Raw genomic sequence first — 17,856 nt, forward strand, 5'->3', positions numbered from 1 at the left:
TTTTGGCTTTTGGGAAACCTTTATAAACCCCCTCACGTGGGCTTCTTGCCACACATCTCTCGAGTTCTCAAGTTCTCAAGTTTTCAAGCTCTCAAGCTCTCAAGTTCGCTCGCACTTTTGTTGTGCAAAGACCAAATTTTCTCTCCACGTATCCTCTTCACGATGTCGACCCAAGAATCAGAGTTGGAGCCCCTCGTGGAACGCGAAGGCTTGCCGGCTACGGAAGGCACTGATGCCGATCTTTTTGACGAGTTTGTGTCAAAATCAGATTTCCAAGAGTTCAAAGTAACTCTTGAAGCTTCTTCGGCGGAACGTCAGGCACAAATCGCAGCCCAGATGCAGGCTTTGCAGAACTCCATCGCTCTATTGACCACTACCCTCTCTACTTTCTCGGGAATGGATACCTTGGCTTCAGCTTTAGGCCCCAATATTACTCCGGAACCGTTCGGGGGCGAGCAAAAGCAGAGAACCAAGGAGATCGTGGACACTTGGCTACATAAGTGGCAAGTTCACTTTCAGTTTCATCCATATGATGATGGAAAGAAGATACAGTTAGCAGCAGGTTTCCTGTCCGGCAAAGCTTTGCTTTGGTGGAAGGAACTGAACCCAAAGCCAACGACTTGGGCACAATTCGAAGACAGTTTCAAGAAAGAATTCCTCAAGAAAGAGGATGACTACGATGTTGTTGCCCGGTTTTCAGCTTTGACCATGACCTCGCAGCACCTCACTTATGAGGTCTACCTCCAGAAGTTTCGTGACTTGCAGATGAAGGCTACAAAGATGGATCCCACTACTCTTTTGGGGTTTTTCGTAGCTGGTTTACCAGACTCGTACCGATTACAGGTTAAAAATAACAAATGTAAAACTTTGGACGAGACCATTCATTCAGCTCGTATCTATGATGATACGATGGTCTCTTCCAAGTCAAAACCCGTTACCGAGCAGGGGAACAAACGTAAAAGAAAGTTCTCCGCACCTATGGCTAACAAGACAGAAGGCAAGTCTTCAGACCAACCTTCGAAGAATTCCAGTTCGACACCAGCGAAGAAGAAACGACTCCTTAGGGCTTTGAAGCTCAAGAAGGAAGGACGTTGTTTTATCTGCGAAGAAAAAGGACACATGCGTAATGAGTGCCCGAAGCAAAAGGGTACCAAGTCAAACGCAGGACCCAAGTCAAAGGCAGCTAACCAGTTGTCTTTGACAGGTACGTCAATTACTGTACTTTCTCGCCCTAGTACTTGTTCTGATTGTCTGTTCAATTCTAAGGTATTTGGCATACATGATCTTCTCCGAGTTTATGGAGAAGTGAATGGCCATAAAATTCACATTCTTTTAGACCCTGGCAGTTCGCATAACTTTGTTAACTACAAACTTGTGCAGAAATTGAGTCTTGACACGACACTCAGTGACCATACCTATGAGGTACGTCTACCTGCGGGCAGACAAGTTTGGGATCGCAAGGTCGAGATGCTTCCAATCCAGATTCAGGACTACAAAGATACTCTGGAATGCTATGTCATGCATCTGGAAAATGTAGACTTGTTATTAGGGATTGAGTGGTTTAAGACTCTTGATGTCCAGATAGATTGGTCTAGTCATATTTTTTCTTTTCAGCATAGGGACACCAAGTATAGTATTTTAGGTGATTGTATCCATCCCTCTCAGGGACCTCTTGTAAATACAATTGATTTTGGAAATATAATGAATTCTTCTTTGTACACTGCTTTCCATTGTGTTTTGATTCCACTTTCTTCTTTTCTCATCCCTTCCATGGATATGAATGAATTAAGTGTGTTTGAAAGCAAAGAATTACAGAAGATACTTGATTCGTTTCAAGATGTATTTCCTAAGAAATTGCCATCGGGTTTACCACCTGAACGGGCAGTAGATCATCGTATCGAATTGATCCCTGGTGCTCATCCTGTGAGTATTCCACCTTATAGGATGAGCCAAGCTGAGGAAGATGAGTTGGCTAAACAACTCGAAGATTATTTAAGGATGGACCAGATCCGTCCAAGTAAATCACCTTGGGGTGCACCTGTGTTGCTTAGGAGAAAGAAGGACAATACTTGGAGAATGTGTATAGATTACAAAAGATTGAACAAGCTGACCATTAAGAACCGTTATCCTCTCCCTAGATCAGATGACCTAATTGACCGGTTAGCAGGAGCGAAATATTTCACGAAGATAGATTTGCGTACTGGCTATCACCAGATACGTATTCATGAAAGACATGTCGAAAGAACTGCCTTTCGGACTAGGTATGGCCATTACGAGTTTCTCGTATTACCTTTTGGGTTAACCAATGCTCCAGCCACTTTCCAGCAAATGATGAACGATCTTTTTCGTGAACATTTGGGAAAATTTGTGGTGGTGTTCCTGGATGATATTTTGATATATAGTCGTACTCTTGAGGATCATGTCAGACACCTCACGATTGTCTTATCTATTTTAAGACAGAATCGACTATATGCTAAATTCAGTAAATGTGAGTTCTTTATGACCGACATCATTTACTTGGGACACAAGATCACTAGAGATGGATTGAGCATTGACTATGACCGAGTTCAGAAGGTTTTGGACTGGCCTATACCGCGAACAGTGAAACAACTTCGTTCTTTTCTCGGTTTTGTTGTTTTTCTTAGGAAATCTGTACGAGAGTACTCTCAGCTCACACTACCGACGACCGACTTATTGAAAGGTCGTGGACGTAAGTCCAATCAGCCTATCACTTGGAATAACGATTTGGATATGGCCTTCAGACTTTTGAAAGATAAAGTCAAGGAAGCACCTATCTTAGCATTGCCTGATCCTAGTCGGCCTTATGTTCTTGAAACTGATGCCAGTGACTATGCTATTGGGGCTGCTTTATTTCAAGATGGTAGACCGGTTGCTTTTGAAACTAAAAAGCTAGATGACACTCAATCTCGCTTGAGAAGGAGCTTTATGCTGTGATTCATGCTCTCAAGGTTTGGAGACATTATTTATATGGCTCCAAGTTTGTGGTATTGACTGATCATCAGTCAATCAAGTATGTGTGTGATGCGGATGATTTGAGAGGCAGGAAAGCTCGTTGGGCAGAGTTAATGCAAGATTTTGATTTTGAGATCCGTTATCGGAAAGGGTCCATGAATAATATTGCAGATGCGCTTAGTCGGATTAGAGAGGTGAATACTTTGTCGTTCACCGAGATTTCTACTGACTTATTTCAGTCATTGAGAGGGCTTTGCAGGACTAATAGTTATTTTGGTCCATTTTGGCAGAAGATCCAGGACGGGAGCTCATTGATTGACCAAGACTCGGTGACTGCGCAGTCTACCATTCAGGCTGCAGGAGGTCAGTGGATGATTCGGAATGGTTTACTATTCCGTAATGACAAAATTTGTGTACCACAGATCCCGGACATTAGGTCCAAGATTCTGAGGGAGTGTCACGACGCCCCTTCTGCTGGATACCCTGGGGTACACAGGACACTATCATTAGTGAAACACACTTTTTATTGGCCGAAGATGAAAGGGTATGTAGAAGATTATGTTCTCAAGTGTCATATTTGTCAGGCAAATAAAGCTGAACGCTTTAGACAGGCTGGGTTGTTGCATCCTTTGCAAATCCCACGTAATAAATGGGAAAGTATTTCCATGGATTTTATTACCGGATTGCCAAGAACACATCAAGGCCACGATTCTATTTGGGTTGTGGTAGATCGCTTGACAAAGATGGCTAGATTTTTACCGACCCGGAAGAATATTACAGCTACGCAATTAGCTCGGCAGTTTATCGAGCAATTGTTTAGACTGTACGGGTTACCGCAGGACATAGTCAGTGATAGGGACTCTAAGTTTACGAGTGACTTTTGGAAGCTTGTTTTCGAGAAGTTGGAAACAACTTTGAATTTGAGTTCCTCAGATCATCCTCAATCTGATGGCCAGACTGAAAGAGTGAATCAGATTTTGGAGGATATGCTTCGAGCATATGTATCCAAAAGACAAAGTTCATGGGAGGATTATCTTCCTATGTTAGAATTTGCATACAACAGTACTAAGCATACGAGTACAGGGTTTAGTCCTTTCATGCTTATGTACGGTTTTCAACCAAGATCACCTGTTACAGTAGGATTCTCAGGACTTCAGCATGATGCAGCACGTAATTTTTTGCAAGATATGCAGGAAATGTTACAAGTTGCAAAGGAATCTATTAGAAGTGCTCAAGACCGAGACAGGTTTTATTCTAATAGACATCGTTCACCTAGAGAGTTCTCTGAAGGAACGATGGTGTATTTGCGAGTTCCGAAAGATTCCGAGACTTTACGGACAGGTAGATCTCCGAAATTATCCCCTAGATACTGTGGACCATTTCGTGTTACACGACGGATTGGTTCAGTTGCATATGAATTGGATTTGCCTTCTCATGTGAAAGTTCATCCTGTATTTCATGTCAGTAGACTTAAGGAAGTACTGGGTGGAGCAGATCAGTTAGTTACTCCTCAAGAAATTATAGATGTCCAGGACATGACATTTGTTCCGCACGAACCTGAAAAGATTCTTGGCTTTCGTGAACGAAGATTGCGTCATACGCTTATCACGGAATACAAGATCAAGTGGAAGGATCGTGTTGAGGAGGACGCTACATGGGAGACACTGACTTCTCTTCAGAGAGATTACCCTGGCTTTTTAGTGAGCTCAGGAGTGAGCTCTTAGAGGAAGGGGAGTATGTCATGTGCACAGTGGGTATCTACCGTGTGCTATACGCATGCAAGACTAGTTTCGAGGCTTGGGGAAGCTTGGAACTAGGCAGGCTGATTGACGAGCTGAGTTAGGGATATACTAACGGGCGGGCACCCAAGTATGGACGGGCGGGCGACCAAGTGTGGACGCCCGATGACCGGCCAAGAGCCTATAAAAGGGTGGCCAAGGTTAGTTATTGGAACATAGAGAGTCTCGCGAGTTTGTGAGAGCTCTATGGTCTTGGAGCCTGGATCTAGTGCAGACGTGCACCTGCTTTATGCAGCCGAGGCCGGCAGCAATCTCGAGGCCCGCGAGGGCAGCTTCGTGGCGGTATGGGACGTCGCGAGGAGGAGATTGGTCGGTACGTCAACTTAGTTAGCTCAGCTCGTGGCTCGGTGGGGACAGCCAAGACTGTGGGCTCGCCCACGGCTGTCATGGTTGGGAGGTGAGTCAGGCCTGCACCCCCTTGCTTGTTTGTTGTTCGTTTGTTTGCAGGATTCGAGTTTCGAACCAAGATCGATCACGAGGGAAGATCCGTGTGGATTTGACATCTTCCCTAGTTTGCAAGCTCGTAGGGAGCCGCCCCACACGGACAAATTCAGGACTTGCTGTAGGCAACCCTCATTGGTGAGCAGGGCAAAATCACCGGTATCCTTTTTTTGCAGGCGGCAGGTTGATTGATGCAACAGAGCCCCATCACAATACTCAATGCTCATGCGTTTTTGGCTAGATGGCATCACGGCTTCAACCCCGCATCTAACTCCCTTACAGGTATTTCTAGCTTGCCCGTCACGATCTGCTTCCCCGGCTTGTATCACCCTCTCCTCCATTCAATCGGAGGGATGTTTGGGCAGGTAAACACACCCCCCCACCCCACCCCACCCCACCCCGGCGCACACGGCAATTGTTGCCTCGGTGGTAGCCAGAGTAATTGGGATCATAGGGTTTTACTTGTGCTCATATTTTACATGGTTGACATGCTATTGACTGGGAATAGTGAGGATGCAATTTCAGCTTTCAAAGCTGAATTAAAGACCTCATTCAAGATGTCAGATCTGGGTCTCTTGCATTACTATTTGGCCATATAGTTTGTGTAGACAGATGACGGCATTACGATGCTTCAACCCAACTACACACAAAAGCTCTTGCATAAGTTTGGCTTTCAGGATTGTAAGTCTATTTCTACCCTAGAACTACAGAATAAATTGAGCATGTATGATGCAGGAGAGCCTTATGACATGAGTATGTACAGCCAAGTAGTTGGATGTCTCATATTTTTGTGCAACACAAGACCAGATATACAATTTGGTGTTTCCCAAGCCAACAAATTTATGCACACTCCGAGTACTAAGCATTGGCAAGCGTTAAGCGTATCTTCCACTATTTTCAGGGCACCCTGGATCTTGGCTTGTTTTATCCCCCCCCCCCCCCCCCCCCCCCCCCCCCCGCGGCGGGGCCCCGCCCCGCACGCGTGCCCGGGGGGGGGGGGGGGGGGGGGGGGGTAATATGCTTATAGTGATTCAAACTGATCTGGAGACACACTGGCCAATGGGCAGTGCCCAACTTTAATAAGTGGAAACAGCTAAGGTTATAAAACCTTGATAATAATAAACAAAGTTTTAGATTAATACTTATCACCTGTTCACATGCCACAAACATTTTCTTCTACAGAGGCAAGCGTTGGAGTTTTGGCTGTGTTTTCTACTCCGACATCAGTTGTTGGTGAGTTTCTTGCATGTGGAGTTGCCAGACAAGTGGCTGTACATCTCCTTCTTTCTCCACGAGTCCCTGCCCTTCCGGTAGGAGGTTCACTGTTTTGCTGCTGTCCAGCCTCCTCCTCTCTCAGTTTTGAGAGGGGGCTGATTGGTTCTGGAGCCTCGCTTCATTGGAAAGCACTTGAGAGAAGTCTTTGAGGGCTGACATCTGTGTTTCTTGTTGCTGCGGATATGGGTTCCCTCTTGGAGGAGGCATCTATCCTTGTTTCTCAAGAGCAAGTAAGGTTCCGTCCTAGTGGACAGGATCAAGCACTTGTTACAGTGCAACATACACGACAGTGTCACTGCTTCTCTTTTGGAAAACAAGTTTATTTGGCCAACAAAAACGGGTAATAATCATACACAAAATAATGATACAGATTCTTATGGTACCACTTCTAGGGCTCCCAGGGCGCTTCCGGCTCAGGAGGACCCAAATGGTGTGCTTCTCTACCCCATGTGCTTCCAGCCAGAGGAGGCTTGTGGGCGGGAGAGGGGGCTGATTACAGCTCCACTTACTAGTGCATAGGGACTGTGATTCGGAGTTCCAAGCATTAGACATCTGGAAGGACATGGTTATCTTTTGTGTAGTAGAGATTATGGACCGGATCCGTTCTGAGTTCATTGTTCGAGGCTTTTGGGACGTGATGTGTTTTCCGTCCACTGTTGGGGATTATGGGGACGGTGTGTCCAGCAGCTCATCATCTATTCTTGGAGTTCACTGCACACTTGTGTAAGAATTCGTGGCCAAGCAAAGTTCCTTGTTGCTCGTGGTAGCATTTTGTTTTGAAGAAATAAGTTGGTGGGTGCTCTCTCCGAGGTGATTCCAGTATTCGCGGTGCTAGAGGGTCCATGGTTGCATCTTAATCGGCTTATCTTCTTCCGACTCTTGCACACTATGAGCTGCAGAGGGGGTGTTAGAATTTATGCATCTTAGTGTTTTGGAGTTGTACCATTTATTTGGTATTTTATGTATTTTCTCCCTATGTAGTAGGTCGTGAGCTAGTTGACCTGTTTTAGAGATATCGGCCAGGTCATATATTCACTATATAAGGAGTCCTCCCCATTGCTCACTTATCATCCAATCCCTTGCACGAGTTCAACATTCTCTTGCTGGCCAATTGCCATTGTAAAGCTTCAAGCTAATATAAAAGGTGATCTTGTCCACAAGCTCTCTCTACTCTCTCTCAACTTTACCATAAGGGCTAGGCAATTGAATGGATGTTCATAGAGGTGCTATGTGCTCCTCTATGTCTCCTTCAACTTCTCCCACAAGGCATATGCAGATTCAGGAATAATGTCTCGTCATTTGTTGTTGTCGTATTTGCCTTTCTTAGCTTCTTGTCCAGCTTGGCCTTTCTTTAATTTTGCTTTTTCCTTGGCTGTCTTCTTATCATATGTGACTTGTAAGGCTTTCTCGATAAGAGGATCATTATACTTTTTGAGTTTTGTGCCATTAAGGAAGCTAATGATTTCAATCCTATCAAGGGTTTCAACACGCATGGTACCTTCAGGTGTTATTTTGTAGACACAAAATGTTACAGACTCCATACATAAGAACAAGGTCTCCCTCATTGATTTCCTTATCCTTGAGATTATTATTAAACCACTTTTTTCTTTGATCATTTTCTGTCAACATGCTCTCCACGGCAATTTGTCTTTCCTAATTTCCTCCGGTTGTTCAAGAATGTGTTAGAAGTCATCTCCTATCTTTACCAGACACCAGGGCCTCTGTTGTGGGTGTGCCCGCCCTTTGTAGGTGTTTTCTCATTTTTCCTCACTCCTCGTATTTTTCCCCCATTTTTCCCAATTTTTTCTGTGGCTTGGGAGGCAGCCCTGAGGTGGCACGATGTCCTTTTTGGTAGCCGACTGCATCAGTCCTCTTAGTGGTGGTGGCCGACTGTATGTGGACGGGTCGTGGACCTCCTTGGTGCTGGCCGACACCCCTATGAGCTGGCCGACTGGTGTATACAGTCGTGGGCACTTCTGGAGTCCTGTCGGCTGCCTATGAACAGGCCGACTGCTGTTTGGGGCCATATAAAATGGCCCCACAGCCCCTTGCCACATTGTGTATTGTATTCGGGATCTTGTGTATATACAGTAGAGTTATACGCCTCTCTCTCTCCATTGCTGTCTATTTTCTGCACGTGCTCTTGTGTTTCCAGATTTGGTCATCACCTCCGCTGCGTATTCTGACAGAATGAACATTGTTTATGCTTCCGCCTGTACATTCTCCAACAATCCCGATTTCTGTTTCATGAATGAACTAGAGAGTCCTCTTTCTATCTTAATTCCTTTTTCTCTTCCACATTAGGACTTAGAGATTTTCCTATGGTGTCATGACAAAGGCAACCAATTACACGACCAAAAGGATATCCAAATAAGAGCCCAATTTAGTACACCAAATGATTGAAAAGTCAAAAGCCCCTAATTTTTTTGATAAGCCTGCATTCTTATGCTAAACAACACATGCCGCAAACTCCAAAAATTCTTCCCCAGAGACTCACAAACAAGAGCTTTGTGTATGATTGATTCTAACATAGAAAAAGGACCATTGGCAATAGAACAAGCTCTACAAAAGATACATACCATTGTCTAGACTCCACATGTATTGCATTCCTAAGACTTGATGATGCAGGAATATGCAAAAGTTTAAACTTGGATGGGTACAATTGATTACAAAAAAAGCATTACGTTGTTTTATTTCTGCCATGCGGCTATGAAGGAAACAAAGACCAAATTTTCTTGTGCTTCAAAGGTGTGGATGTTGATGTTGGTCTAAATTAACTACATATAAAGTAACCATGAAAGTTTGAAACACACTTACTAATTATATTAATTAGCTTGAGCATGACTGACCTTACAAAGCCCAAGAATATTTGGACATTAATAATAAGTATTTTATTGCCTTGATCCATAGATTAATCAAATAAAGTGTGGAGTTACAATTAAAAAATTGTATCTCTAAAAAGAAGGCTTGTGCTTCAACAAAAAGCTATACCCTATTAATGAAGAAAGATTATCTTTACTTGATCACTAAATGTAACATTCCCTCTTACTCAAAAGAAGACTATGAGCAGTAAAAGTGATTGTCAATAATAAAAGAAATGCTTGATTAATACATCCTTGGAAATTTTTGGTGGGGCAAGGTGAGTTTTTTACTGCAAAGGAACCTAATGCATTTATTTAAAAGTGATTGTCAATAATAAAAGAAATGCTTGATTCATAGTCCTTAATAATTTTGGGTGGCAAGGTGAGTTTACTCCAAAGGAACCTAATGCATTTATTTTATTGCTAAGGAATCTAAGTTAGCGGTATCGAAGGTTGAAATATTTTACAAAACACTAGCGAGTAAATCTTGTGCTTTTAGAATACAACATAGTGTTGGAGGGAAAAAAATTTGTGTGACAAATATACTATTCGATACTCTTATAGAAACATTTTGCAAGTAATCCTAAGTATCCACTGAAACAATTTAGACATCAAGACAAAGAATGGAGAAATAAAAAGAGTTATTCACCCATATATGTGTAAAGTCCTTCCTTGAATCTCCCTAAACACAGATGAAAAACCAAGGTTAGTCTTAAACCGAATCATGTGTAATAGTCATCTCCCAACCATGACCGGCATCCACCGATCTCCCCTAGGCCAAGGCTAGGGCTTCCTGCACAATCCCATAGGCCCATGTCTAACTCCAGCGTCCCATACCACTGAAGCCTACCATATGCCTTCGACATGCCAACCTACGTAGCCGCCATGTGCGTGGCATGAGCATGTATGCTCTCTTGGTCCAAGCCACAACATTAGTGGTGCATCCGTACAACAACTGTCTCAATAATAATCCAAGCCTCACTTATATAGTGATAACTACCCCATATGTAACATGCACCCTGCACTAAAGTGCTATGTGACGCACTAGCTCTACATCAATGCAACATGTATAAAGTAGGATTCCCTTTTTTAGGAATATTTTTTCATATGCTGTAGCCCCATTGTGAGCCCCAATTCGGGACATGTTAGGCACGAGCTATGTAAGTCAGTCTCCACAGCCATAGAGAGTCTACATGTGTCAGTCCTCTCCACTTGGAGAATTCATCATATAGGTTCATGTAGAAGTCAACCTTCATATAGGTTCATGTAGAAGTCAACCTTGCTTTAGTCCGTGCATTAGCAAGAATGTAGAAGTTTATGTTAATAAAACATTGCATCTCTCTTAATGCTGTCGTGGAGTCCTGTCGCCCTGTTTTCTACAGCCAACCAACTGCTTCATGCACAAGTATATAAGAGTTGCTCTCTTTTATTCATTCAATCATCTTTCAATTGCCCTATTTGCTGGCTCTTGTACTCTGTAACCTCAAGCTAATAAAGCGCTTGTTCTTGCTTGCAATCTCTCATGTTTATTTGCTTCCGCTTGTGCACATTCTTCATGGTATCATACGCCTAGGCTCTGGCTGTTTCACAATCTACTTCTCTCCGTTTTCTACTTCCCTAGATTCTCCAGGCTGTAGATCCTTCAAACAGTGGCTGCGTTTTTTGCTCTACAAGCCCTCCAACTGCTGTCGGCCAGCCCCCAAGCTGCGTTTTCTTCTACAGAGGCAAGTGGAGGATTTCTAGCTGCAGATTCAGTAAGTGCATCAGACAAGTGGCACCTCAGCTCTTCTCCCTCCAAGATCCCCTCCCTCTTCCGGTAGGAGTTTGCCAGTGGTGTGTTTTTGGGTTTCTTTTGCTGCTGTCCAGCTTGCATCTTCAGAGGGGGCTACTAGTCCCTAGTTGGATCCTATGGAAAGGTGCTTGAGAGAGCACGTGGATTGCTTAGCTACAGAGGTTGTTTGAGACAGCTTCTTTGAGGCAGACATGGGTCCCCCCCTCACGAACAAGGAGGACAAGCTCAGTGGTTCAAACTATGATCACTAGAAGCTACAGATGAAGGTCTGGTTCACACACAAGGGACTCTAGGAGATTGTTAAGGGCCACGAACGAAAGCCTGAACGCCCTACTAGCTCTAAGAAGTGGACTCAGGACCAGGAGGATGCCTTTCTCGCAGAACTTTTAGCTTGGGAGAATCAAGACTCAAAAGCTCACTCTGCACTTGTACGAGCCATCTCACCAGAGGTCTCCCCCGCCGTGCAAACATTGGATTGTGCTGCTTCTGTTTGGAGAAAGCTAACATATCTATATGCACGGGACTCTACAATGCGGTCTGTCAACCTATTGGGTCAGCTCTTTTCCCTGGAGTTTACAGCAGGGACTTCCATGCAATCATTTGTGATGAAGGTTAAGGTAATTCATGACCAATTAGTGGCAATGAGTACTACCCTAACCTCTTCTCAGTTAGCTGCTCTCCTCCTCATCAGGCTTCCTGCAGATTATGACATGGTTTCCCGAGCTTTGCGGGTTCAGATCACAACACGTTCCCTCGAGTTTGATGATCTGTGTGGAAGAGGAATCCATCCTAGTTTCACAGGGGAAATTGAAAGTTTCATCATCTATTGGACCTGATCAGGCACTCTCGACGGTGCAGAAGAAAGTTCGGAGTCGATGTTACAAGTGTGGGAAGAAAGGCCACTTGTCAAAGGATTGTCAGTCCAAGAACAAAGGCAAAGCCAGGGACAAGGGCAAGTCTTCAAAGAAGGGCAAAACAAGTCACATGACACTGACACTGACTCATCTAGTGATAACCCCAGCTCTCCCAAGGCCTTACAGACTGGAGAGAACATGACTGGTGTCTTGCTCTGATCCTAAGGACATCCCCTGCGCGCTGTCTTCCAGAAACGGCTTGTGGGCGAGAGAGGGAGCTTTCAAAAGCTCTCTTATATTAAATCTGGAGCATGGGACCCGTGTGTCGGAGTTCCAAGTATAAAGACAAGCAAGTTCACTTGATGGTCCGGATGAGTTCCAGGATCAACCAAGTTTCCTTCATGGTTTGGATGAGTTCCAGAACTATTGGTCAGCAGAGACTATGGATAGGATGTGCCATGTTCATTTGTTCGAGGTTATTGGATGTGATGTGTTCACAGTTCTACTTTGAGTTTGGAGCCATGCAGATTTTCTTTTGCTCTTTATAGTGGCATTATGTTTTCTAAAGACAACAAGCTGACACGTGCATTTTCCGAGGTGTACTCAGTCCTGGCCATGCTGAGGTGTCCATGGTCGCACCTTCGTTTCATCAATTTTCTTCTGATTTTATTTTTTTTTTGCACACTTCAAGATGCAGAGAGGGTGTTAAAATATTGCATCTCTCTGGAGTCTTGTCGGCCTGTTTTCTACAGCCAACTGCTTCATGCACAAGTATATAAGACTTGCTCTCTTTTATTCATTCAATCATCTTTCAATTGCCCTATTTGCTGGCTCTTGAACTCTGTAACCTCAAGCTAATAAAGCTCTTGTTCTTGCTTGCAATCTTTCTCTCTCTCATGTTTATTTGCTTCCGCTTGTGCACATTCTTTCAATTTAGTCAGGTAGATGCATGTTAAGCATGCCTATGGGCCAGCCAAAGGCCAACCCATGCCAGATTGGGACTAATTTAGACTAAATCATGTTTGCTACCTGCCATCATATCTCATTGTTTCTAGCTTCCCATTGTTCCTAGCACCTGCTGTCCAAAAATTGGAGATGAATAATTTGCCAAATGGTGTGAACTCGAAAGGAAAGCTGTCAGCTTGTCCCCACTAAGGCTGGCCAAGAAAAACATGGCACACAGGAATGTAGTAATAAACTTGAGTAGTTTGCAAAATGGTCCATGCAAGTACCAAACGGCAGATTGACTTTTGCCATGAGATCAGCAATAAACAATCAACCTCTCTCCATAATCGGAGGATATAATACATAGCAACCCCTAGCAGTACATGAAAGGAATGAAAACCCATGATAGATAACAAACCCTAGCAGAAAATGATACTCTGGGAGTAATATGGACAACAAGACATTTACCTAAACCCTTACGTTAAATGAAACATGACAAATCCTAGCATCATACGACCCTACATGAAAACCTAGCGGTAAAACTGAACCCTAGGGTGATCTGGATCATGTAAACACATGTATAGATCAAAAACCCTCAGTTCACATCCCTTTACAATTACATTCGCGTGCGAGAAAGGCTTACTTCCGAAGGTGTCGTTGGCCATGCAGAGGAAGGTGAGCTGCTCTGAGCGCATGATGTGGAAGACATGGCGGTCTTGGGCGAAGGAGAGGCGCGTGTCCCCTCTCACTGCTATGGACAGCTTCTCCAGCAGGCGGCGGGCGATGGTGCCCGCGTTGCCGGACGCAGCACTGAACTCCGCTAGAACCACAGTTCCCCTGGCCACCAGGGCATACAGAATCGCCATGAATCCAAAATTGGAGTTTGAACTTTGGAGCAGAAACCTCTGACAATGAAGAAGTCCTGTGTAGCATTCACGAGCCTCGGCCAGGTTAGACATTTAATTTCTCTTATGCTTACATGGCACTGGGCCCCTTTAACTTTTTAGATATTGTCAAACCGTTTAACTTTTTAGAGCGTGTGAACCCCCCCCCCCAAGTCCCTAAGGGGCTTCACACACGAGCTGGGCAAGGGCGAAAATATTGGGTGTGTGCGTAAAAGGTGAGTGGATGGGGAGACTCAGTTCGACTTAGCCTAGAACTTGTTCAAATTTTGCTCAAATTTGTGGGACAGATATGGAGTAGTGTTTGGGAAATACATTTTATTGAGTCAAATTGAAAACCTTCTCATTGTAATTTGAAGAGGAAATTGACCATTTTGAGAAGGCATTTCTCTATAAATTTTGCAAAACATAACTAAAACTTGAAAATTTTGAAGAGGATTCTTATTCTCATGAGAGATGGGGCGAGGTAGATTCCCCCATGCTGCTAAGCAAAAACATGGGATTATGAGCTAGCATGGGAAAATGTGTGAATGTCCTAAATAGAGGGATTTCTTTGGTTGGGGGGGCGGGGGGTGGGGTGGGACTCTGGAGTTCGAGTTGTTTATTTTTTCCCAAAACTTTATCTTTAACTAACTAGTACAAATGCTTTTTGTTTGTTAGCACTTCTTGTTTGCTTCTCAAGACAACCCCTCTTTACTATGTGTCCATACATGCAACTTTCATTAGGATTCAAAATAGTGGCCTTCTTTTGCAACCTTATTTTCTAAGCTACCTTTTCTATAAGATTCAGAGGGCTTTGAGCCCTCTGAAGGCTTCAAATTTCAGCACTTGTGTGGACTTTGACATGTTTATTTTTTCCCAAAACTTTATCTGTAGCCAACTAGTACAAATGCTTTTTGTTTGTTAGACTTCTTGTTTGCTTCTCAAGACAACCCCTCTTTACTATGTGTCCATACATGCAACTTTCATTAGGATTCAAAATAGTGGCTTCCGGTGGCCTTCTCTTGCAACCCTATTTTCTAAGATGCCATTTTTAGAAGGTTTGAAGGACTTTGATGCCCTCTGAAGGCTTCGAATTTCAACACTAATGTGGAGTTTGAGATGTTTATTATTTCCCAAAACCTTATCTTTGACTAACTAGTACACATGCTTTTCATTATTAGCACTTCTTGTTTGCTTCTCAAGACAACCCCCTTTACTATGTGTCCATACATGCAACTTTTACTCTTGAAACCCTCGCATTAGGATTCAAATGTATAAGGTGCTATCTTGTCTATCTATTAGAATAATTCAAAGGTGCTATCTTGTCTTTCTATTTTGATCAGATAAATGCCACAAGGCCTCAGGTTGCCTCTCTTTGAAGAAACCTTGGCCTTTCTTCCAAATTCTAGCTTTTCTTCAAAACCCTAGCTTTTAAGAGCTAATTTGCTTTATTGTGGGTTCCTTATCAATGGACCTCTTAGCAATAATAGAACCACCAATTGTAAGATTGCAAGGCCATCATCTATAGGGCTATCACCACTTGGTATGAGCGCATTGCAAGCTACATCAACAAAGAGCAAGTTATAAGCACTATTAGTCCTTTGTTTTTGGAGAGGGATGCTATGGTAGTGTCCTCGCCAACATGAATAGTAAGTGGTTTACAGGTAGCCATGAAAATTATAGTCTCTTTATATTATATGTCTTCATAGACTTGGCCTCCTTGATTTGGATTATTACAAAAGGGGGTGCATTGAAGCACTTACAAAGTAGAACTATGTTTTCTAGGTTTTAAAATGGCAATTTTAGGGTCCACAAAGGGCATGGAAATGATCAATGTCACAAGATTAATCTTGTAAAAAAAAAAATGAGGCAAAGTGGATCAAAATGTCTTTCATTGTGATGTAACAAGGCCCTTTATCATGTTGAATATACCACATCCCTAATTTTGAAGATGCTACATCTTTTTGCGATGTGTTGCTGAAGGTGAAGGAAGTATGCTTAAACATTGTAAGCATCTATATGAAAAGAGATTATGAGGAGGATCCCCATAAGAGTTTTTATTTTTCCAATTTCTATCAAAGCTCTCTCCTAAGTTCAAGGCAAAAAGACGTACATTCAAACTCTTTTGGGCAACTTGACATTGAAAAATGAAGAAATAAGTTACCTACCATGCTGTCGAGTGATTAGGGGGTTGAAGTTCCAATGTGGAGGTTGTGGGTTGAGTGTGGCTAGCATTCGGCCAAATAGGCAACATACATGGGGGGGGGGGTGGGGGGGTGAAATGGATTAAACTAAGGGAGATCCTAAGACATATTGCTCTTGTGTTCTATGGACAAAATAAGTACTCAGATAATCTCAAAGGGTTTGAGTGCGAGTTAGTTGGAAACTAATTCCAAGATGGTTTGCAGGGGCCCTTGGTGGATAAGTCACCTTTTTGTATGAACTCAGATAATCTCAAAGGGTTTGAGTGCGAGTTAGTTGGAAACTAATTCCAAGATGGTTACAGGGGCCCTTGGTGGATAAGTCACCTTTTTGTATGAACTCACCTCACGTACTTTCCTTGTATGAAATAAGCCTACTTGGGACATGAAAATCGTGGAAGAGGCTAATGAGAGGAATCTAGTCTTCTTGTGTAATATATGGCCAAACATCAACTATGTAATTAATGTGTTGAGAAGTTTTAAAAACAAACCTCGAAGAACCATTACAGTAGGGTTATGGGCATTGACATACATCAAAGGTACATAAGAGTGTATGACATCACCTATATGTGGTGAGCAAGGCCTCCTTAACTAGGTTTTGTGTGTAAGTGATTTTTGTAGTAGGAGATGATGAGTGATAGATTACCACTTCTTTATTGGATGGAATTATGTCATGGATTTTAAAAAAAAATATTATTTTGGTCCTTTTATGTACTAATTTTGAGTACAAAGAAACAAGCTTTGGTTCTTATAAAGCAATCTGGTTAAACGGGATATGGAAATAGTGCTAGAGTAGTTAGCTAATGAAGATGTAAAGTGTCATAATCATAGTTGCACGTCAATCATAAAGAACCTTGTGTTCCATGAACCCACAAAGTGCATTAGCTTTAAAGTCACTTTATACGCAAATGATCATGGATGGAGAGGTGAAGATCATCTCTTCTTAACAACAAAGAATTATACATATATCTTCATAAAGGCTCTTGGGAGAGATCTTCTAGAATCGTATATTCATCAACTCAACATCATGCAAATGGACATATAGGGGGGAGGGGGTGTTTGAAAAATGTTCACTCTCAACTTACTACATGGGTATCAAACAACTCTAATTTGTTAGGCTCTCTTTATGAGGAGAAGTTGCTTTGTGTTTGTTGAAACAACATTAACGCTTGATGGGGTTAGACATGGCTTAGATAGGATTGGCATCCACCCAAGTAGGCTACATATACGTGCAATTGATATTCCCATATCTCATTGCAGTAAGGGTAGCGAAAGATATTCTCAAGACACATCATGCTTAAGTTATAGGGTCTAAATGGGTGCCTAGGTGATCTCAAATGGGTCCGGAAGCTACACTAAGGCGTAATGGTCTTATGCTTAGTGCTTAGTCTAATATTGAACCATTCAAGTGACGTTATGAGTTGGGTTTAGTTTGACCCAATGGAGTGTGTGGCTAACATGGGTCTATCATACAACCCCCTTGGGAACTATATATAAACACATAATGCATCTCTCAAATAAGAATAAATATCATCATATAGCTTCATTGTATGTGCACCCTTGCTTTATAGTGTATGCGATATATATATATATATGGACTCCGTCTTAGTATATTTCATGAATGTTATGAAAGCTCCCAATTGGAGCAGTCAAGTAGGAAGCAATTACCATCAAATGTATTTTTTATTTTGTAACAATAATTTAGCATTGTTCCCCATCTATTTCATTTTGCAAGTTGTACCTAGTCTTACATTTGAAGCTCTTACTATTTGACTTGCGAGTCATAATTTATTTCATTTTTCAAGTTGTACCTAGTCTTACATTGAAGCTC

The 17,856-nt window shown here is 42.7% G+C and overlaps 1 protein-coding gene across 1 annotated transcript in view; it reads right to left on the minus strand.

The window, feature by feature from the left end:
* Nucleotides 1-13,889, minus strand: part of LOC147630071 (vesicle-associated membrane protein 714-like) — a 63,372-nt gene extending 49,483 nt beyond the window's left edge. Inside the window, exon 1 of the mRNA XM_086811695.1 lies at nt 13,584-13,889. Within this exon, the coding sequence (XP_086667821.1) occupies nt 13,584-13,806 (223 nt within the window). The 5' untranslated portion in view covers nt 13,807-13,889. The remainder of the gene's footprint in view (nt 1-13,583) is intronic.
* Between the last annotated feature and the right edge of the window lie 3,967 nt (nt 13,890-17,856).

This window comes from Cibotium barometz, chromosome 17 (genome assembly GCF_041138505.1).
Source record: "Cibotium barometz isolate CiBa-2024 chromosome 17, ASM4113850v1, whole genome shotgun sequence".
Taxonomy (NCBI): domain Eukaryota; kingdom Viridiplantae; phylum Streptophyta; class Polypodiopsida; order Cyatheales; family Cibotiaceae; genus Cibotium; species Cibotium barometz.